The sequence below is a fragment of the Hydra vulgaris genome, chromosome 06, assembly GCF_038396675.1.
Source record: "Hydra vulgaris chromosome 06, alternate assembly HydraT2T_AEP".
NCBI classification, from domain to species: Eukaryota; Metazoa; Cnidaria; class Hydrozoa; order Anthoathecata; family Hydridae; genus Hydra; species Hydra vulgaris.
In genome coordinates, this window is record NC_088925.1 from 23,121,252 (window position 1) to 23,145,766 (window position 24,515).

A 24,515-nucleotide genomic window follows, 5' to 3' on the forward strand; every position below is an offset into this window, starting at 1 on the left:
GTGGTACTATAGTTCGTTTCGTTTTTAAGACATGTAAAATTAGGAACACTTTTTAGCATTGTTTGATGTTGGTTGCAAATGTTTTGTCCAATACTGTATATAAACAAAGAATAAAATTTTCAAAACGTTGAGTTCAAATATACTTAAATTTTTTATTTCAATAAAATAAGGTTTCCAGCGAAAGAAAAAAACGATCAACAAAGTTGAAATCATGCGAGTTTCTCGTTTCTGACAGCGATAAAGACAATGTAATTTACATTTTTCAGTACTTCTATAATTTAACTTCATGTATTTCAGCTTAAACTAGGCTATTAACTCCACGAGGAACATAAACTTGTTACTTAATTCATTTGTAAAACTACTGCTTGTGCCCCGATATAAATTCTAGCCGTATATTAACATGCTGTGGTAACCTTTTCTATGTCTTCAACACAAAGAAAGCGCTCTCTTGGGCAGCTTTATATGCTTAATTATTATATTTTTTAAAAACTAGATAGACAATAAAAAAAAAAAGGAAAAGATAAAAATTTTAATATTTGGTCTCACTCCTATAATTTAAAATTTGTCTTTTGGCGACTCTATTATCTAGGCGTCCAGTTAAGGTGGTAATAGTACAGTAGTACAAGGTAGTACAGTAATTAAAATTGAAAAAATCATTATTTCAAAAATTCATTTATATATCAATAAAATCAAAGATGATTCCTAATTTTTTCTTGGATTGCAAAAAAAACTTTGGTATCTACATCTAATCTTTGTTTAAAATGATTCAGTATCAATTTTTATCCATAGCAACGCTTTGATTTTTCCATTGCTACCCATTTTTGCAATGAAATTATATCACAGAATGCAATAAAAACACCTTTATACTAACTGCATAAAACAAAGTACTGTTATTCACCTATTATTTCTTGTTTATTGACTTGATTTATGCGCGTTCATTGCGCACAAGACAACTATTTGTACTACTGCATGTTCTTGTCAAGGTTATTTGTGACTCTATACCTTAGTTTTTTTTTAAATATCTTGTTAAAATAAAGTGTTATCGGTGGATCTAAAAGCAAAATATTTTCAAAAAAGCTTTACCAAATGTAAAATCAAAGTTTCATGTACATGTAACAGTAATAAAAGGGTTTAGATTTTTAAAGAAACAACGCTATACTTTCAGACTGAAGTTTAATTTAAAATATTCCAGGCTCATCCTCCTTCAATAAGTCGTCGAACAAAGAAGTTGTACAGGATTTTTTAAATATAAATGAAGATTTTAACTTTATTATAAGATTAATTTTACCTTAAAACATAGTTATGCTTCTTAATTGTCTAGAATGTGAAGATTTTGTAAATTTACAATTCGATTCTTCTAAAAAAGCAAGCCTAGGTATTGGACTATAAACTTGTTGCAATAGTTTTTAATGAGAAACTATTTATTCATCTACTACTATTGCTAAAAGAACCCTAATGCAAAACAAAATGATCTAGTTAAACGTGTTTGACCACTTGACATAAACCCTAATGTTGTAGCATTTTGTGAATTGAGTAAAAGATTGCCATCAGTTTTGTATGTCCATCAAAAGATTCATGTTACAATCTCTAATCTAAAAAATTAGCTGCAAAAATGACATTTATTTGATTTTTTTAATTCTGGCTGTTGTGTACACTATCAAACCAATACTTATAGTCATTTCTTCTGATAATTTTCCTGAAAAATGTTAACATGAAAAAAAACAGAGTTTCAATGAATCGCTAAATCAAATTATACGAGATGTCTAAACTGTATACATGTTGAAAAAACTGCTCTAAGTATTAAAGTAGGATCAGCTGTTTTAAATTCTATGATGGACAAGAGTTATTAAATAATTTGTTTAGTGAGTTTTGAATGACATTTTGTAATAATGGGCAAAATTGTAGTTTATGTAAGGACACTAAACAAGTTTTGGAAGCAGAAAAGCAATGTAACCATATACAAAATAGAGAAAAAAAGTATTGTTAGAAATACAAAATAGTTTTTGTGATCAAAATAAAACATTAGTTGGTTTAATGTAAAAAAGTGAAGATTTTTGATCTTAGTTTGTTTCCTTTTTTTTTACTTGCATTTTTCTCAAAATCATTTTTTTTGGGATGGCGACGGAGATATATTCAAAACTAATTATTAAAATTGGTTTGAAATTTGGCCCACTTATCGTATTATTATTTACAACATACACTAGAATAAAGTTTACTGCTTCTCTCGTTTAGTGTTTTTTTAAAGATTTTGTGCAATTAAATTAGTCCATTTTTGCCCAAATTTACAGAAATGGTAATATTTTATCGAGTTTTAGACCTAACTTAAATCTTTTAGTCCACGACACAATAACACATATAATATATCACCAGCCAAAATTTCAATCATAAATTATGAACGGTTGCTAAAAAATCTTCGTCGCCCTTTACCCCATTTTTTGACCTTTAATGATTAATAAATAATAATTTAAAAAAAATTTTCAACTTTTTTTTAGCTTTAAATAGTATATTATACAATTTGAGAAAAAAAAAACATTTGTAAAAGTTGAATACAAATTTTTTTCTAATTACTGTACTACCACCTTAAGAAGGTCTAACGGTCTAAGAACAAAGCACCGCGAAAGAGCATGTAATTATAAAGTTCACGCATTCTTCCTTACTATGACGGGAAATGTGCTTCGAAAGCCAGGATCGCCCTAATCACTGCACCACGGTTGCTTAATAAAAAAACGAGCTTGTAATTGAGGATTAAGAGAAACCGCTTTAAAATGTTCTCCTTAAATAACGAGTTTTTTTTTAATCTCTAAAATGTAATAAGGTGGCAACGAGAAATTGCAATGAGAATTCTTTCAATTTGACGTTGGTAACAAATCGCGGTTACTTGATGATTTTTAAACCTTTAAATAACAAATATGCATATATACAATTTAAAATATAAATTAACATATTCTTCAACTGCAAATTTTAGGTTTGTCATATTTTTTGATAAGAAATAGTTCCAAAGCAACACAAAGCACCTGCTTTTACTGTAAAAATGAACGATAACCATCCTAAATAGAACGACCATTGAAATTTTATATTCTCGCCATGTCTGCTTTGCACACCAGTGAAAATCAAAAGGGCAATCATAAGCGACAACCCTATTAACAAAAACGTTTGTTTTAAAAAAGAACATTTTTATTATTATTTGGTTATAAAAATAGCTCAATAAAATGACAATAAACAAAATTGGTAAATCAGTTAAATGATATATAAATATGAGCTTCTTACATTTAATATACTGAAAACGGCTTCTTCTTTTGGCTAATAAAAATAGACTAGGCCTAGCTCAAATCATAGATGAACTTATTATTTTTATAATAACTTTTGAGCTAAAATTTAATTTAAATGAATATAAAGAAAATACCTGCTATGATAGATGCACTCTAAACAACTACTAGTGAGCAGGGATGCGGAGTCCCAAAAAAGAATCCGGGTTTGAAAGTCACAAAAAGATTACTTTATTCTAGTTTTTGGTATCCAGGAGTTCTAAAAATATAAATATGTTTATGGACTACAAATAGAAAAAAAAATTAGGACTTTTAGGTTAGAGGAACAACTGTTTTTTGAACCTGGAGTCCTTAGGTATAATGGCGGCAAGGACTCCGGGAATCCAGGACTCCGGGCTTAAAAACAATAAGTTTTAAGTCATTAAATCTCATGAACTTTTTTTCTTATAGCAGATCATAAGTTAACAATCATGTTTAGAGCTTCTGGATACTACGGACTTGGAAAAAGTAGAGATATAAAGCTGGAGTCCTTTTGGGACTCCGCATCCCTGCTAGTGAGGCATGTCATAAAATCTGTAACTAATATAGTTCTAAAATAATTGCTTTAATAGCTTCTCATCTTTCATTTTAGTAAATGAAAAAATTTCTCATCTTTCATTTTAGTAAGTGGAAAATTTCATTTTAGCTAACAATGTAAAGTTAAATTGGGTCTGTTTTTTTAAGTTGAGGTTAGCTAAGTAAAACTATAAGTACAAAAGAATAAATTTATTTTTCACTTGTAAGAAGTTTCTTTTTTTTTAAACTTTTTTTTAATATTATGTCTTTTGCTCTTGTCGGTGGAAAGGAACAGACGGAATTTAATTTTAGAAATTTATAAACAGTATTATTCTACTAGTAATACTAATAATATTTTATAATATATAAGAGTACAATGTTTAAAATAATATGAACAACAAACATTTAAAATTATTATTAGTTAATTACAACTTAATATTTACTAAATTAAAATATTATGAAAAAACATATGAAAGTAGTGTTGAAACCTAAAATCTAAAGTAGCGCTTAGGAAAAACAATTTATAAACATTTGACGCTTTTATTAGGTATCGACGATGCATCGTTTGACATCGTTAAATACGTCGATGCATCGTGTTCGTTACATCGAACAAGATACATCGACGTATTTAACGATGTCAACTTTTTAAATATCTAAAACATCCAGTTTTGGATATTTAAAAGATTGGTTCTTCCAGTAACGAAATATATCCCCATTACCGGCAATCGGTGTTGTTGTCAAATAGCTTTTTATCTCCGCCTTAATCTCCGCTATCAAAGAGCTGCTTCCTTCCGGGTTATTAACCACTTTTCCTAAAGTTTGGATTTTCAAACTTTTGCAAGACCTTCTTACGTATCCAACTGTTGTTTTTTCTTGAGGCTGTGTGTGTCTGTGTCATTGTATCTTCCGTTTCATCAGTGAGAGACTGTGATGTGTTGGGTGATGTGGTGTTCCTAAGTTCGGCCTTGCACATGTTAAACACAGCGTCATTCAAAGATATCTTGGTCATGTTGTACCTTTGCCCAATACCATGCAATGTTGATCCTTTGTAATGTGGACCCAACATGTTTGCATGTGCGTATTCTAAAATTGTAGCTCCACATTCGAGAAATCTGTCATGCACTTGCAACATGTAATGATTAGCGACTTCTTTCATCATGGGATAGGGTAGATCATATGATATTGAATGCAATTCATCTTCCAGATCAAAGAGTTTTGGAATGACATGGACTACTGAAACCTCGTTCTCTGAACTTGCAAGGTTGGATAGTTCTTCAAACTATTTCAATAGTTCAATCATTGTCCTCAATTGTATAATCTCCTCTTCATCTGGTATTTTGTTGACTAGTTTTTGTGAAACATCTTTTTCTGCTACAATTTTGAGGGCAGGCAGAAGCCAACCAGTCCTGTCAACTTATCACTCAAATCTCTTCACAGCACAAATTTTGAGGCAGCACTTGTACTATCAAATTTATCTTAAGCTCAACACACCAAAACACATCATTTATAACACTATCTTTTTCGGCTTTCTTCATATTTGCTCCACCGTCGCATGTTATTGTTCTGTGCACATTTGGTCCTAAGCTTTGGTCTTTTGTGAATCCATCCAGTTTTTTTGCAATTTCTTCCGATGAATGTTTGCCAGCAAAGTGTTGTAAGGTGACCAAAAACGCTTCATTCAAAAATCCAAATCAATGTAGTGCGCAGTCATAGCAATGTTTGCTACGATGGTGGTATTATTGGTCCACAGATCAGACGTGAATGATATTTCATCCAGAGGAGGTTTGGCTTTATTAAATATTTTATTAACTGCTGCCTTCATTGCACTGTATAAATCCGGTATTTTGCTATGTGAAACTGTCCTTGAAGAAATCGACTTATACTGTCCTTTTGTACATACTTTCACAAAGTATTTAAAATCATCGTTGTTAACTACATCAAAAACCAGCATGGCACTTGATATCCACTGCATCATTGCAGCAGCAACTTCCGTCTGTTCATCGTCATTCCTAGATCATTTACTTTTAGGGAATAGTCACTTTGTTGGTGTTTCACCGCCAGACATTTGCTCTTTTCTTGACTTTTTCCTGGCTGGTGTTCTGACAGTGGCTGCCTTTGATGGCCCAGCACCAGAATAGAACTCAAGTTGCTTCCTTGCTACTAGTGTTTCAAAGCTGGGTTTGTGCTTTATTCTAAGATGTTCTCTCATCCCTTTTGTGCTCCCACTAGGCACCTTATATTCCTCACCACATTAAATGCAGATAGCTCTGTTTTCATTGATCTTGGTGAAATAATCCCAAATTAAAGAAACTTATGGCATCTAGAAGTGAAAAGAAAATTAGTTTAGCTATATCGCACATGGTTTATCGTACATCCAACAATCTATCTATATACCTATCTATCAAACATTAAATCAATAAATCTATCATCGTAAATCACACATCTAAAATCATACTACATCTAAAAGAAATATTAAAAAAAAAGAGCCTTCTTTGTTGATTTTAGATTGTAACTTTAAGATTGTTGTAGAAAATAATTACTGATATGTGTTTTTTGAATGACGTAAAAATTTAAAACGAGCAATTTTTATATGTTTCTTATTAATAAGTGTCTTAATAGTGTGTCGTATTTATAAGGCGTTTAAGTTAACGATTTACGATTAACAATACGTTAAATAATCTATTTAATTTAACGATTAATAATACATTAGACAATCTATTTACTTTTTCGGAAAAAGTAAATAGATTGTCTAATGTATTGATAATCTTAAAATTAATATATTGTTTAATGTATTATTAATCGGAAAAAGTTTTTCTCATGTGAAAGGTAAGGCATCGTAAGGAACATAACCGTAAATCAAAAAATAACTAATTTAATTAACTATACACCAATTTATAATTTTTCTTTATATAACACATCGTTAATCACTCCGGTACATTTTTGTTCGATGCTTCGTGTTTGATGCATTGAACTAATAATCGCTTTCGATATATCGAACACGATGAGTTGTTCAATGCATCGAACACAATGCATCGACACATTGTTAAATGATACATCGTCGCTCCCTAGTTTTTATTACAATTTTCATACATAAAACAAAAGAATGACAGGAACAAGTAAGACAGAAGTCTTAACTTCAAGCCTCTATAATAATCGCAATACAACAAAAATTCTCACCAAAGAAATAAGTTGATAAATTATAATGATACTTAATTGAAAATAAGTCTTTTTATCGTGAACTTGTAACAACAAATAATATATATAAAAAAAAGATTATTTTTTAGCAAATAATAAATAGCAATAACATAAATATAAACATTAATAAAATAACTGATTACTAACGTCTATCAGGCAACTCTTACTGTTTTACACAGTTCTTGGAGTAAAATAGTCAACAAAAATTTCATGTTTGCCTCTTAAGTCTTTGTCTAAAAGGTCTTTTTTTGCCAAGGCGAGTATTTTTTACAACATTTCTTTACTAAACCAGAAAAGTAAAGTAAGCCAATTAGAAAAACATTTTAAGTTATATAGATAACTTCTCCTAGCTTTTACATATAAAGAAAGTCTGTTATGCTACGTATATGTATGCTGTTAATGCCAATCATTTATTTTGTATGTATTTGTATCCTTGCAGTTATTTCTCTAAAATCTCTGGATTTTCAGGAAAACTCTTTTCATATCTTCATGCCTTGATGCTTTCTTCTTTCAGATAAAAGTTCTTTCTAGAAGATCTTAAGCAATAAGAAAAAAAAAGTAAGCTATTAAGATAAATATATAATGACAAATAAAAAATCTCAATGTGAGATGCAGATTAAAAACAACAGCTGGTTTAGCATGCTGATATTGACATTTCTGGTTACTTGTCAGCTAGAGCTAACAAAGAACTAATAAAAAAACTAGCAGCTAGGGGAACATGTACCAAGTATGCTACAGTAAATTCTTTCAAAGCATATAATGTTTGCACCTAAAAAGCAATATTGAATTGGAAAAAAATCAGACATTCAAAACAGCCTAAAAGATAATTGGGCTACAATTTAAAAACAATATAGTTGGTTGCAGCTTCCAGCTAATTCAAAGCTTTTAACTCGCTAATTCAAAGCTTTTAACTCGCTAATTCAAAGCTTTTAACTCGCTAATTCAAAGCTTTTAACTCGATAATTCAAAGCTTTTAACTCGCTAAGAATGAACAGCTAGTTTGAGTACATAACTAGCAAGTAGAGACTGTCAGCAATAAATCTTGCATTATGAGCATTTAAATGAGAGGTAACTTAGCTCTTTTTCTTTCAGTGTTTCTTTCACTTAATGTTTATGTCTGAACACAATCTAATAACCTGACATCTCATAATACTCTGGAAGGCAATAGCATGACCTTTTCCTATAGAGTTTTCAATTTTCAAGATTTTTAATCAGCACTTTTTGCAAATCATTCTAATTTGATATTAGCATTAACATATCCAATTTTGAAATTTGTTGCATGTCTTAAAGTTATCTTTCTCGAGCATCAAAAAAAACTGCCGTACGCACCCTAAATATCTGAACAAATTGTAACAAATAATCAAGAGACCATTTATAAAACTATTAAAACGATATGCCCTTCCCGCCTAAAGTAGACATCAAAGTATGACACCAATTTTTGCTTTTAAAAAGAAACCAATTTTTAAAATATAAATTTAACATAGACTACTTATATTATATATACATACATACATACATACATACATACATACATACATACATACATACATACATACATACATATATGTATATATATATATATATATATATATATATATATATATATATATACATATAATATATATATATATATATAATATATATATATATATAATATATATATATATATATATATATATATATATATATATATATGTATATATAATATATATATAATATATATATATATATATATATATATATATATATATATATATATATATATATATATATATATGTATATATATATATATATATATATATATATATATATATATATATATATATATATATATATATGTATATATATATATATATATATATATATATATATATATATATATATATATATATATATATATATATATATATATATTTCTTGAGCAACATAACAGCAATAAATGTGAAGATATTTTAAATAAAAAACACGATATTTTTTAATCTTAACATGTTTCGTAGTAATCATACTACATTTTCAAAAGATAAAATTACAATTTAAAACTCTGGATTTAAATATAAAATCAAAATTGGAAGACATTACAGAGAAATATTAACAGACAAATAGAATTGTTACAAACCAATAAAAATTATAATACAAATTATGATACCGTAAATAGCAACAAAAAAAAGTTATAGGTAAATAAAAAAAGAAGAAAAAAAAACTAACTAGATTGACAAATTTATATTATAATGAATAGTTTGTTAATTTAAAGATGGGTTTTCCCATTTAATATGGATTGTTTCTTTAATTTTCAATTTTTTGTTGTTAGGAGCAGTATCCAAAATTTTAAAACAATTATAGTTACTTAGATATTTACAATTAACAGATGAAATTAAATGCTTATAAACATTGTTTGTCACTTGTAAGATGCTCATGAATCCTTGTTGTTAAGTGTCTGGAGGTTTCTCCAATAAAACTGGCATTACATCCATTACAAGAAAATTTGTAAACAACATTGGATTTGAGCAGCTTAGGAAGTGGATCTTTTATACATAAACTGTTTTGTAATTTGTTGGTAGTGAAAATTAAATTAATTATAACATCTTTACAATATTTTTTAATGATTTTATTAACTTTAGAATTAGTAAAATTTGAGTAAAATCCTATAAATGGAAGCTTATAATATCTTATATTATGGTTATCAATACTATTTATCACAGATGGATTTAACTTTTTATCAACAAATAATTTAATTTCAAATTTAAGTTATTTAGTTAGTAGTTAACAGTAAACGCTGTAACTGGCAGAGCCAGTGAGTGTGTTATTAGGCACACTTTGACAGCCGAGTTGATAGATTGCTGCTCATCCAGCAATCAATTGCTGCTTTAAAGCTGTTGACTGAAGGCGATTTAACAACTTCTTCTGGCAGAGAGTTCCATACATTCGCTACTCGATTAAAAAAGAAGTTTTCTCTGTGCTTATGTTTTGTCATTTCCTTGAAATATTTAAAGCAGTGACCTCTCGTATGATTATTAACTATTGGAAAACGATTGCCTTTTTCTAATTTGTCAATATTATTCATAATTTTATACATTTGTATTAGATCTCCTCTTTGTCTCCTTTCCACTAGAGTAGTTAGGTTTAATTTTTCAAGTCTTTTTGTATAGGAAAGATTTCTGATTGATGATACTAGTTTAGTAGCTTTGTGCTGGATTTTTGCGATATAGTCACAATCAGATTTATAATATGGAGACCATACCGGAACTGCAAACTCGTAATAGGCGAATAAAAGTAATATAAAGCAAACGAAGTAATTTATAATCGAAACAAGCAAATGACTTTTTGATACGACTAGGCATTTGATTTGCTTTGTTAGAAGCATTAATCACTTGATTTTTCCATTTTAAATTTGCATTAAAAAGCACTTTACCAAGATCTCTTTCTGTATCTGACTCTTTCAGTTGAATACTGTTTAAATTATATAAATATTTTTTGGTATTATGACCATAATGCATAACTACACATTTTGCATAACTACACAATTGACAAGTGTCAATTATTTTAGGTGGATAATGTTTTAAAACATTAGATAAATTTTTTATGTCCTTATCAAATCCTAGCCATGTGTTGTTGATTTTATACTATCAATTAAACAACGTATTACTAATTACTAATTTTATAACAATAGGGAACAAAACTGGAAAATTTTTGTAAAAGACTAGTATATGTTTTTTTGTGATAAACTGATGTGGAAAGCGAGACAGACTTATTGATAAGAACATCTAAAAATGCAATTTGATTATCTTGTTCTTTTTCCATAGTAAATTTTAAGTTTTTATGTTGTTTGTTAAGACTTCAAACTCTACATGAAAAATAGTGAATATTATATAACAAATCTATATATTCATATAATAAATCTAAGAATAATTGTTTAATTGCTAAGTTATACTTGTAACTATAATTGTTTCAAAATTTTGGATACTGCTCCTAACAATTTTTTTTTCTTCTCTTTTTTTTCTTTAAAATAAGTTCATATATATATATATATATATATATATATATATATATATATATATATATATATATATATATATATATATATATATATATATATATATATATATATATATATATATATATATATATATATATATATATATATATATGTGATTAAATATTATATTATTTTCTAAATTAAAAATTATTATAATTTACAAAATGCTTAATAATTTTTTTTTTTAATTAATTAATATTTTGACTCCGTGATTTTAATAAATCTAATTAAAAATTTAATTTGTTTTTCACAAAAACAAATTAAATTTTTAATTAGATTTTTAATTAGATTTTTTAATTAGATTTTTAAAAAAAATCTAATTGAAAAATTTTAATTAGATTTTAAATATTTTTAATTAGATTTTAAATACAAAAACTTTTTGTATAAAATGGTGCACTTTTGACTTAATTTCATTAGTTTACCAGTGGAATTCAACTTGACACATATTGTTCATATTGAAAAGAAATATTCTTGCCTTATTTCAACGATCAAAAATGTCATCAAGAACAAAATCTGGAGATATTTTCAAAAAACAAGCGACGATGCTGAATGCAAGGCGTGCAAAAAGTCTTTAAAAACAAAAGATGGAAACACAAGCGGACTTCATTGTCACCTCAAAAAAAAACACAGCCAAGATTACATTGAGTATTCTGAAAAAACTGACGACGCTCTTCTTCCTCCTCCTAAGAAGAAACAACGAACCATGGTTGAAATGCTTGAAACAAAGTCCAAATATGACAAAGACAATTCCATTCAAAAACAGTTTGACTCTGCAATGCTGGATTACTTTTGCACTGATCTGGCATCCTTTTCAGCAGTCGAAGGAAGAGGTTTCAAGAAATTGTTTGACATTGCAAACCCTAAACTGAGCCTTCATCACAGAACAACATATTCAAGAAAGCTTTCAATTCGGTCAAGAGAAGTTCAAGCTGGAATGAAGAGCATAATAACGGAGATTACCCCAAATCTAAAAAGTGCTGCATTTACTTCTGACCTTTAGACTTCTAGAGCTCAGGACAGCTACATCTCTTGGACTTTTCATGCTATTGACGAAAATTGAAGACTACATCACTGGACACCCCATATCCAACAGTTCCCAGGCAGACACATAGGTATCTTAATTGAAGGAAAGCTGGATTCTTTCTTAGAAGAACTAAATTTGCCTGCTGATTTGCCAATGTACTGCGTGAACAACCAGGCAAGAAACATGAAACTTGCAGTCAAATTGTCAAAGCGCCTTGACCAATACTTGTGCAACAATTACACTGATCAACAAATAAAGTTTTATTGTGCATATCTTGTTAACTATGTGGTTTTTTAAAACAAATTAAATATGCTGATTTCAAATATGCAAACCATTTTTCACCATCACGTCAAGTTGTAAAGATAGTTGGGTTCAAATCTTTAGTATTTAAGGTAAAGTCCCTAATATTGTCGAAAAAAAAGTTATTCAAAAGTATGTCAACCTGGGTCTCAAAAGAAGTGTATTTTCATAGAGATTTTAAAAATGGTATTTGTTTGTAATAAAAATAAGTACTTTTTGTATTATTGCTGAGAAACATTTTGTTAAAATTTTTTTAAAAGTCTTTAGCATTTTTTCACATAATTTTTTTGTCAATAAATTTTAAGAAAAAATATTTATTTTTTCTAAAATCTCTATGAAAATACGCTTCTTTTGAGACCCAGGTTGACATACTTTTGAATAACTTTTTTTTCGACAATATTAGGGACTTTACCTTAAATACTAAAGATTTGAACCCAACTATCTTTACAACTTGACGTGATGGTGAAAAATGGTTTGCATATTTGAAATCAGCATATTTAAGTTGTTTTAAAAAACCACCTAGTTAACAAGATATGCACAATAAAATTTTATTTGTTGATCAGTGTTATATTTTGCAATGTGCAGTTCGAGACTCATTTGGAATGACTGCTGGAATGGATGATGCGTTGCAAACATGCAAAGATTTGGCTTCTTTAACTCACCAGTCAACAGTTGCAGCTGAGTTGTTTGAATTAGAATCAGACGCTCAAGGAATCAATTTTAGACAGTTACGCCAATCTGTTGACACAAGATGGAATAGTGAATTGGATTGCATGGCTTCTGTCCTACATCTAAAGAGTGCAATTATCAGCTTATGTGCAAATGAAGATATTTTTTCTTCAAAGACCATCAGTGCATCACAGTGGAAATCAATCGAGGGAGCAGTAGAAATTTTGGCACCACTTAAAGAAGCTACAGAAACGTGGTCGGCTGAGTCTACTCCAACAATTAACACTGTCGCCGATTCTCTTTATTTAATCCATGACAAAATTGATCAATTTATTGAGACAACTGGAAAAAATGACTACGGTGTCTTGTATGCAAAAAACTTGAAAAGCTGCATTGAGAAAAGATTTCCTTTTTGTCACACTGGAAACTTATTGAGTGCTGCAGCAAACTACTTAAATCCTGCTTTAAAGGGACTTTACTAGAAGCTCTTCAAAAAATTTCAAACAACAAAAGAATGGTTAGCCTCACAGGTTAAGGATAATGTTGAGTGCCAACCTGTTGTCAGAGTCCTTTCAGCAGATTTGTCCCCTAATTCGAAACTGAAGCGCAAGTTAAACGTCAGACTTGAAACACAAGAGCCAACACCTGAACTGAATCCTATTTTGAGCGAAATGTGCCAGTATGAATATCTCCCTGATGCCAAAAAAGACTTTCCGATTCTTGATTGGTGGAAATTGCATTCAAATACATTGCCAGAACTCTCTTCATTAGCTAGACAAATTTTAGCTATTCCAGCAAGTTCAACTAAATCAGAGAGAGTTTTTAGCTCAGGTGGAAATGTCATCCGATCATTCAGACACAACTTACACCAAGAAAAAATAGAACAAATCATCTTAATCAGAGAAAACATTGTCTTGTTGGAAAAGTTTGGCAAAAAAATTCTGAATTAATATTTGAAAAAGTTGTTTACATTTGACAAATGTCATTTGTGTCTATTTGTCAAAACCATGTTCACATTTTTTTTTTTTACTTGGATTTTAATAAACTTGTTTTCAAAAATTGTTAAATTTCTCGTCTCGTCTCGATCTCACGAGAAGTACTAACTTCTCGTCTCGGTTTGAAAAAACCTAGTCTCTCTCTCTCTCTCTCTCTCTCTCTCTCTCTCTCTCTCTCTCTCTCTCTCTCTCTCTCTCTCTCTCTCTCTCTCTCTCTCTCTCTCTCTCTATATATATATATATATATATATATATATATATATATATATATATATATATATTATTGTTATAATAATATATATATATATATTATTGTTATAATAATATATATATATATATATATATATTATTGTTATAATAATATATACATATATTATTACAACAAAAATTCTCTAAAGGTCATCTCTAATACGTATAATATATAAATATAAACACTAAAATGATGTTTTATGTTTATATTTTAGTTGATGAAGTACGTATCATGTCAGCACATTCACTCTTTCCCGTTTTTGTGTCATCTGGCTTTTTTAAATTTTTTTTTTTTTCTTCTTTTTTTTTTGGTCACTATCTATATTATTGCTTTTTGTTGCTTGTTTGTTTTTTGCTTTATTTTTTTTATTTTACTAAGGTGCCACTGCGATGACTAGTTTTTAACTATACGAGTATTCCGTCAAAATATAAGTCAAACCTCTACCTCTAAATTATGTAAAATATTAAGTATTATTTCTAAATAGTATTTGATTTAAAATACCTTCATATATTTAACTCTATATTTATTCTAAGCAGTTACACATAATTACATAAAGAAATTTAAATTGCACTTTTCCATAAATCTTTATGAACCTGTAGAAATTTTAGTGGAACACTTTTTTTTTTCTTTTAGAGTTACACACTTTCATTGGTATTAGCTCTATGCAGGGGTCAAAATAGGTGCTGTACCCCTTTAACTTATCTGAGGGGGGCAACTAACATTTTATAATTTTTTCTGACAAAATGAAGTGGTTGGTTGACCCTTTTGAGCGGGTCTTGGAAATGGTCCTAGGGGAGTAGATGTTTGACACCTATTTTGACCCTTGCTTCATGTTTGTAAAATTATCAAATTACCTAGGCATCAAATAAAAAATTTTATCAAAAAAATATCATTTTAGTAAAAAAAAAAACACAGCAAAATTAGATTATTATAATAGATTAGAATAATAAATGTTATAATAAATGAGTGCTAAACAATTAAAAGTAATAATGCTTATCTTATCTTAAAATTTTCTTTAATTGTTCAGCATATGTTTATTATAATAGATTCAATATTTAGATTAAAATGAATTTTAACTAATTTACCTAGTTTTGAGTGAGACACTTAATTTTGTTGCTGTTTTTTGTTTGTTTATTTTTTGACCAAAATTATCCAGAATACTTTTTAACTATTTAAACACCCAAATAAATAATTTACATTGTATTTTAATGTAAGTTTACAGAAGGTAGGAGTGAAAATTTGATAATTTCAACTCAGATGCAACATTTTTTTAATTCTATTCTAACTTTATTATAAAGTAGAACAGTCTTATAAAAAAATTTATTTTCTGATTAATTTTTTTTTAATGAAAATCAATATTTTAGATTTTTTTGAGGAAACCTTAACAAATATTGAAAAAGTCCTTAAGCTTTTTTTAGTTTTCATTTTGACTCATAGTCAAAAGAACTTAGCCTGAAACAATGGCTATTTATATTGTCTTTGTTATTAAAAATTGTTCAACAGGATCAAAACATCAAAGTACAAAATATCTGGCTAAAAATATATTAAACTTAACACAATACTTCTGTGGATCAAAGTGAACACAATATTTTTTTTAACTTTTACCCTTTTTTTTATCTCCAAAATGTTTTTTTTATCTCCACATTGGCATATGAACTGAAACCTCTGCAGATGGCTAATTCAGTATTCCAGTAATGCATAGTTTTTATAATTGTTTCAAAAGATTTTTTTTAAATGCTAACAATTGTACAATGTAATATTGTGCTGACTTTAATCTGACACCATCAAGTACATTACATGTGTAGGTAAATACTTTTTTATTGAAATATTTAAAATGTTTATAATTGAAAAAATAAATTAGTAAAAATATGTTCCCCTAAACGTGTTCAATATAATAAAAAAACACAATGTTCAAAAAATTTCTGTATGGAAACTTTTTTAGTTCAAGCTTAATTATTGAATGTTAAATAGATACTTAATGTTATCAACATAAAAAAACTTTTAAAGTATGTCTACCTGGGTTTCAAAAGAAGCAAAATTATATAAAAATTTTAATCATTGTATTTTTTAAATTTTATTGGATTATAACTGTGATTTCATAACATAAAATTAAAAGACTAATTTTTTCAGTTTTTTAAAATAATGCTTTTGAAGATGTTTTTATAAATATTGTTATTTTCATTAATACCTTGTTATTTCCATTTAACTGTAACATATAATATACTATATTATTAATTAATATTATTAGCAGAAAATATTTAAAGTTTCTATTTATAGTTATGATATTTATAAGTGAAGCAGATTAATCTATGTACTTTATTTAATCTGTATGTCAAATAAAATAAAAAAATTTCATCGTTTAACAAACTATTTACTTTAAATCTAAAATTATGCCTTCAAAATATTTAAGTTATAACATATGCACTATTGTCTGTTTACTATATATTCATATAACTGATGTCACTAAATATATTATTAATAAAAAACAATAAAAAACACTTAATCCCTAAAAAGGAACTCATTATATTTCAAAATTGTCCTTATCAAATTCTACTCACTTAAGTATACATATATATTTACGTAAGTAAATAAATTTTATTAAATAAAAACACACATGTTAATATATAAGAACAAACTTAAGTTTGGCCCATCATATAAAGGCATTCTTACCTCAAATGTGTCTAGAAATTTTTATGGTACCATACCTGTTAAAATTAATATAACTGAAAGAACTTTAAAATTGATTTCCTTGAAGAAACCAGAAAACAACACGTATATCAATAAGGCACTATATCCAACTATACCAAAAAATAAAAATAGCTGGACTGCAATGATAAACCCTATTGAAAATATAACATTATTAAAAGATTACATATTATAAGATAAATTATTAAATATTATAATATATATATATATATATATATATATATATATATATATATATATATATATATATATATATATATATATATATATATATATATATATATATTAACCCTTGGAATTAGGGTCAGCAATGCCATCTTAACTGCCAACCTTAAAGTGTTTGAGGTCGGCAAAAAATTGCCAACCTCGATTCTATGTTTTATGGTAAGACCTTTGTATCAAATTTTTTTTGCTGACCTCTAAAAGATTTAGGTCGGTAAATTATTGCCGACCTCATTTTTCCTAATTCCAAGGGTTGATTTATATATATATATATATATATATATATATATATATATATATATATATATATATATATATATATATATATATATATATGTATATATACAATATATATATATATATAAAATATATATATATAATTTAATTAATTTTTTTAATTCACCTCCCTAAGGCCGAGAAGGCCACTACAGATGAGGAGGCTACTTGTGGTTATAAATATATAAATATATACTTATAAAATATATACTTTATAAATATATACTTGTGGTTATATATATGTAAAATATATATTAGGGTGTTTTTTTTTAATATGGAAATTAACAACCTCTTATTTGCTGATGTTGGATGAAAAAAGTATATAGGTAAAACCTTCTTGCATACTTATGATAGGAAGTGAAATCCTATTTCGGAACCCTAAATTGACCAAAATTTGTCTAGAAACCTAATCTTGAAGCTCTATGTTTCAACATCATATTCTGATGTTGGCAGGATGATCTGCTTATTTTAAAGTTAACTGAAAATGCCTTTCAAAAAGAACCATTACCAGGTGAAAAGAAAAGACTTGCTCCAAATAAGATTTATGCTTTCTTTAAACTTTAGAATAGTTTTATTTTTTGGCTTAACTAGGGTGAATGGAAAAAACCTTTTGCCAACCACAAACAATCTTTTAAACATAAAAAGTACTCGAAAGAGACTATGCTGTCAAAATATATTTGGCAACTAAAAGAAAAAAAAACCACCTTTAAATTAAATTGGTCTGTTCTAAAAACTGCGCCTGCCTATAATAACATTTCCAAAAAATGTATACTATGTTTACAAGAAAAATTTGAAATTATTACTCATTTAGATCAAGAAAATTTACTGAATAAAAAATCAGAATTAATTTCTAAATGCAGACATGAAAATAAGTTCCTTTTAAAAAATTATTAAAAAAATGACCAGAATAATCCTAATTCTAAAAATTCTTTTTACTATTGAATTTTTATTTTAATGTAGTTGATGCAACTTCCTGGTCGCAAAATAACTACAGTCATTACATAATTAATTATAACAATTCCCAACTTCCTGTGAAGTATTTTTTCTATAATTTGAATTGAACCTACATATATATATATATATATATATATATATATATATATATATATATATATATATATATATATATATATATATATATATATATACATATGTATATATATATATATATATATATATATATATATATATATATATATATATATATATATATATATATATATATATATATATATATGTGTGTGTGTGTGTGTGTGTGTATACAGAGCCATAACCACCGGGGAGGGGAAGAGGACTAGGGGCCGAGGCCCCCCCAAAATTTTTTAGAATTATAATTATTAGGGAAAAATATATATGTAAAATATTTTTAACAAATATTTTATTCCCTCCCTCCTTTAAGAGAACCGTAGGCTCCCCTAATATCAAAATTGTGGTTACGGCTCTGTATATAAATACATATGTACATATAGAAAGAGAGCGAGAGTAAACTGGGGTGATTCCAATGCCTAGTTTTAAAGAATGCCTAAAATATAAAATTAAAAACAAGAGAGTATTCCAAGAATTTCTTTTATTTATCTAAATAAACTTTTAATTTAAAAATCAAATTTTAACAAAAGAAAAAAAGAAAGGAAAAAAAAACATTCTTGAAATATTCTTTTGATATTTTACTTTTTTTAGCACAAAATCAAGGCAATTCCATCACTCCACTTTGTCATAAATCGACCAAAATTCATAATTTATTCAATTGAAAATGAAAAAATTATATAGATTTTTCATTTAGAAATTGAAAAAGGACAATTTTTAAAACCCCGGAGAACATTTTGAGGCATTTTAAGGAGGAAAGAAGAGGTAAAAACTCATAAAAAGACAAAAATAAAAATTCAAATACTTTTGCGGCTGTATAATATGCTCTCTACCTTCAAAAAACATAGAATTTTAAAAATCTCATTTACACCTAACTACTAAGAGACCTATCTAATTGTAGATTGATATACTCTTTCTTATACCAAATGTGACATGAGACCTCAAAGCTCAAGATATAACAAAAAAAAGAATCTTTAAACAGTATAAATATAAACTATAGATTTTACATAAAACATTTTGTTTTACTTAAATAGACTATTTAAAATTCTATTGCTATTAATAAAAGAAAATTTTTTATATATGTATTTTATATATGTTTTATATATAAATATATGTATTTCTTTATATACATAATGCAATATAAAATGCAATCACTGCAAAGTAAAAATTAAGACTCAAGGTTGTGTTTACTAGGAATAAAAAAACTAAGAAAGATAAGAAAAAAAACTTTTAGTGTAATTAGGCTATTAAAATTGATGACTTTTAAAAAATTTCAATTAGTCAAAATTTAGGCTTTCGTTTATTTCTCACTAAATTATATCTAATTATATTGAAACAGCTGTAAAAAAATGTACATTTGACCAAAAGCCACAGTTTACACCCCACCCCTTTGTAAAGCACCCAAAAGTACACCAATAACATAGAATCTCTACATCATATTAGCCAACATTGTTACTTTCTGTGAAGATATAATGTGGCCCAGCAGATTTGCAAAAAAAAAAAAAAAAAACTTGAGAAACCATTCACACCAAATTTAAACAACTTGTGCAAGATATAAAAAAGCTGTAAGTCATGAGAATCATAAAGAAATAATTAGATATATAAAGGAGATAGTTTCAGATTTTTAATCAAGACAAAGATAACTATGTAGCTTGTAAACAATATTAATAATCTTGTAAATATTTATCCAGTTTCCAGTTTCCTTCAAACTTGTAGCCAGTGCTTGTTTGTTTTGACTTAAAATTTTTCATTTTCCATACAAGTACAAGTACATATAAACTAAGTGCTTTTTTTAACTTTTTAACTATCTGTGCATGTAATTAATGAGTTAAAATACTGGTAATTGTAGTGAAAACAAAAGTAGAAATTTTACCAAAGTAAAATGACAGTTGGATGAATATTTAAGAGATTGTTTGTAAATAGCTCTAAAATTCACTTTAATACTGAATTTCTATTTAACATTTTAAATGGATAGCCTTTTCGAGAGAAATATGGATCTATTGATTAATTAGTTTATAAAAATAAATGTTTTAATTAGCAATGGCTTAATGCCCCTAATTGTTAAAAAAGGTGATTAAAACAAATAACATTGATCAGATAAATAAAACCCATGTTTTAATTTTGTGAATATTATACAAATATAGTTCATATTGAAAACAAATGTTATTAATTTGTTAAAATAGTTTTAATTTTTTTTAAATATAGTTTTGATAATGGAGTTTATTGCTCCCTTTATTTACCAGAATGATTCGAACATGCAAAAAGAAAGAGAAAACAGGCAGGAAGTCCTATCCAACTAGCAAGACAATGACATATGCCTACAATTCTGTCATATGTAAGCAGATGTCTGTCAACTAGGCATTCAAGCATTATAAAGTTGATAAAAAGGTTCCTATAAGGAGAGTACAAGGGGAAATACCAGTAAATGTATGTCCAGGGAAGCAAACTTTTTTGACACCAAAGCAAGAAGAAGAATTGGCAGACTGCTTTATTGTGTTGATTGAGTAGGACTAGGATTTCAGTAAAGAAGATGTGAAAGACATAATACTAGATTTTGTGAAGAAAAAAAAACAATACAGCAATACCATAGCACACATTAATGCGTTTTTAATAAAGAAAACAAAAGTTTGCTATATATACATTTTAAAATATAAAAAATAAACTTGATTATAATATTGCAATAAGCTAACTGTATTATAAAATTTAAAATTTTTCATAATTTTTATTTACATATTTACATATTTTATCACTGACCTAAATCTCAAGTTTTATTAGCAGAAAATGGATATCATGTGCGAGCCTCATATTTAATCAGCAAAAAAGAATGTCATCCTCCTACGCTTGCCCTTCATCTTACCTATCTTCTCAAACCTCTTAACACACTTTTCAAATTTTTTAAACCAGTTTAGAACAAGTAAAAACTGGTTTCAGGAAAACAGGCATTTTCCCTCTTAACAAGGATGACTTATGAGATGTTTGCTACCATCTTAAATGCACAGAAATTCCAGATAGAGCTGATATTAAAACCATGGATCTGTGTCTACAAACAATGTAAAAGTATATGTTTAACATACGGGAGCTTGTTGCCCCCATTTTTTAAAATTTAAGTCAGTGTTAGTTGTATTTTTTTAGCTTTTTTTTCACTATATGCTTTAAATTTTGCTATAAAATATGTATTATCTATCACTTAAAAATATTTCCAGTTTGAATTTAATATTTATTTACTTATTTAAAATAAAGAAAATTCTTAAAAATATGGGGCTTGATCCCATCTGTTACCTAAATGCAGTGACCTTTTTTGAAAAAATTTAAATTTTTTTGCCATTTTAATACAAATATTTAGGGGAGAGTGGGGGGAAATGGTCCACCATTTTTACTTTTTTACTAAAAGTTACATAAAAACATAATTAACAACAAATCAAATGATATATAGATGTGCAAATTGTTTAAGAAAATACTTGTTTTGTGACTGAAATGTATGCAAATAAAAAGATTTGCATAAGAATTAAGGAAAAGGAAATGGTTTTTTAAAAACATCTCATGTTACTGAAGTTTTTTTATTCTGGTCCAAAACAATATTGTCCACTTGTTTTAAAAATAGCAGCGGATGTCCATTTCTCCCACTGTCCATTTCTTCCCACTCTCCCCTACACAAAGTGTTACAAATGCAATAAATAAATAATAGTAAAAAACCTTTTGCACAAAAAAACAGAACTTTTTTTAAGTGGTTAAAGTTAGGACTACTAATGCTAGTTTAATTTAAAGTAGCATGAGTTTCTTTAAAAAAATGATATTTTTCTAAAGAAACTATTTATGAAGAATGGTAGTATGTGCATATACATTTTTGCTCCATAACTAGCATGTTATTCCAACATGTTTTTACAAGATTTGTAACAAGGAAGCTATAATTATTTTTATAAAAAATTTATAATACATACCATTAAGTTTTGTGTTAAGACAGTTATATGACTTAGTCTCTTTAACATGATAGCATTTTTGAAAAATGCCACTATTAATCTCTACTGACTGGTTTTTGGTAGCAACAATCTGTTGAAAATACCAATGATTTGTAAACGTCGATATTACTAGAAATATTAGAGATAAAACTATCGAAACACAGATGACAAATCTAATTAAAGCAACTGATCGGACATTTGCCATGTTCTCGCATGTTACTTAAGCACTTTAATTAACAAGCGTTGTCAATAGGGGTAACTAATATCGGTGGGGCGGATTTTTTGTTAATACGGCATTATTAATAGTTAAGTTTCTTCAAACAATTTTAGTAAACAAATTTCAGTTTAAGAGGAACAAGCTATTTCAGTTTTGACAATTTGTTTAAACCATTTTAAGATGGAAGCTATTGAGAAGTTTATAACTAAGAATGTGAACAAAATTAGGTTAATTGCTCTCAGCAAATACTGGTGTAGTTCAAGTAAATAATAACAAAGGTTCGCAGCGTCATAATTTTTTAAGTAGCTGATAATAGGAATGACTTAATTAACAATAGGAATTCCTAATTAACAGCGGTAAAATAATTTTTTTTAACTTTTACGTTATCGTCCGTAAAAGTCTCAAAACATTAGAATATTATTAAAAAACAAAGTAGATAAATTTCAAAGTAGTTATTTTTATTATTTTTTTTTATTTTATTTTTTTAATGTTTAATATTTTTTTATTTTCATAATTGTAGGGAATTATTAAACGTTCCCTAGTGAAATGTTTAATAATTCCCCAATGCGAATATATTATTTACAAATATCGTCCTTTTTATACATGTAATTACGTTGGCGTAATTTTCCAATACCTTCACGAAAACCGGCATCACGCGATTTTTTTTTATTGATTTTCTCCCACTTACTATGGTTTACGAGATTTTCGGCCACTCTCAAATTTGATATCCAGAATCTTTCTCTTATGCTACCCATGGTATCTTTGACTCCTCCGTGTAAGGTTTTGGTGTGATGATGCTCAATAATTCGTAGAGTTAATAAGAACCCTTTTGGTATAAATATTGGGTTATACCCGGTGACTCTTCCATGACACCTCAAAAGATGCTTTTCATCCTGCTTAAGTTCAACATCGGCTTTTAGCACAACAGATTCTTGCAGATGTTTAATATTGAATTTTTCCGCTTCTATTATCTCTTCTGTTTTTATTGGTCCAACTATTTTTTCTTTATTGCGACAATTGTAAATGAACCTTTTTATAAACGGCAATATTCTTAAAATCTTCCAATAATTATATTTATTTCACAATTCTTTAAAAGTGCAATTTTCTTTTATTTCTTCTGTTACCATACAGACGTTCTCCTTTACAGCAATACTTTCACATAATGTGCTATATGAATCATCAAATATTCCCGATTGGTTTGGCCAATTCTCTTTATGACTCAACCACATTGGACCATTCAACCACAAGCTTGACAACTTCTCCGGACTCACTCCTCCTGTTCCAAGATCGCTAAGATTAAATAGAGAAGTAAAATGACTTATGTCGGGACATAAAGCCATTTTACTTCTCCATTTAATAAGATCTGCTGAACTCGGTTTCTTACAAACTGTGACTAACTGCCTTTTTCCTTCAACCAATAAAGTACAGCAGTGCTGTCAACCCAATTGAAAACTTTATTAATGTTGTAATTGTCTAATTTTTTTCTGACATGGTTCATCAAATAGCTGGTTGATGAACCATGTCACAAGTTATGTGCAACTACTAGCTCGATTAACACAGGTGCACTAAATTCCAATACGTCAAAAATACTGTTGATTGTTGATCTTTTAGTTAAAATTTCTTTATTTCCATTATTGATGCAAGTAGTAAACTTGAACTGGAACCAAAAATTACCTTTGTAAATCGTAACTCCATTAATTTCTTTTTCTTTAAGTCTTCATACTAAATTAATTGTTGTGCGTCTCTATCCATTTCGTGAATTCGAAT

General features: G+C 27.7%; 1 protein-coding gene across 4 annotated transcripts; it reads right to left on the reverse strand.

Annotated features, from left to right (window-relative positions):
- Window positions 1–2,874: 2,874 nt before the first annotated feature.
- Window positions 2,875–23,095, reverse strand: LOC101238165 (claudin domain-containing protein 2). Of its 4 annotated transcripts, XR_010639065.1 has the most exons (4): window positions 22,514–23,094; window positions 16,994–17,128; window positions 3,404–3,525; window positions 2,875–3,137 (listed from the first exon to the last, which is right to left on the reverse strand). XR_010639065.1 is itself a non-coding variant. In XM_065799624.1 (3 exons), exons 1-3 carry the CDS (start codon window positions 22,734–22,736, stop codon window positions 2,971–2,973), a joined length of 525 nt encoding a protein of 174 aa, XP_065655696.1. In that variant the 5' UTR covers window positions 22,737–23,082; the 3' UTR covers window positions 2,875–2,970. The 4 variants fall into 4 exon arrangements, 3 of the variants coding, with proteins under 3 accessions (XP_065655696.1, XP_065655697.1, XP_065655698.1); XM_065799624.1 differs by lacking the exon at window positions 3,404–3,525 and having other exon boundaries at window positions 22,514–23,082; XM_065799625.1 differs by lacking the exons at window positions 2,875–3,137; window positions 3,404–3,525 and adding an exon at window positions 4,107–6,141 and having other exon boundaries at window positions 22,514–23,095.
- Window positions 23,096–24,515: the final 1,420 nt, after the last annotated feature.

Bases quoted from the DNA above. Each gene is read 5' to 3' on its own strand.
- LOC101238165 (XM_065799624.1), bottom strand. From the start codon at position 22,736: ATGGCAAATGTCCGATCAGTTGCTTTAATTAGATTTGTCATCTGTGTT. The intron at 17,129-22,513 runs GTATGTATTATA...TATTTTCAATAG, and splicing joins TCTTAACACAAAACTTAATG to GGTTTATCATTGCAGTCCAG. The intron at 3,138-16,993 runs GTATGGTACCAT...TTTTGTTAATAG, and splicing joins AGTTATATTAATTTTAACAG to GGTTGTCGCTTATGATTGCC.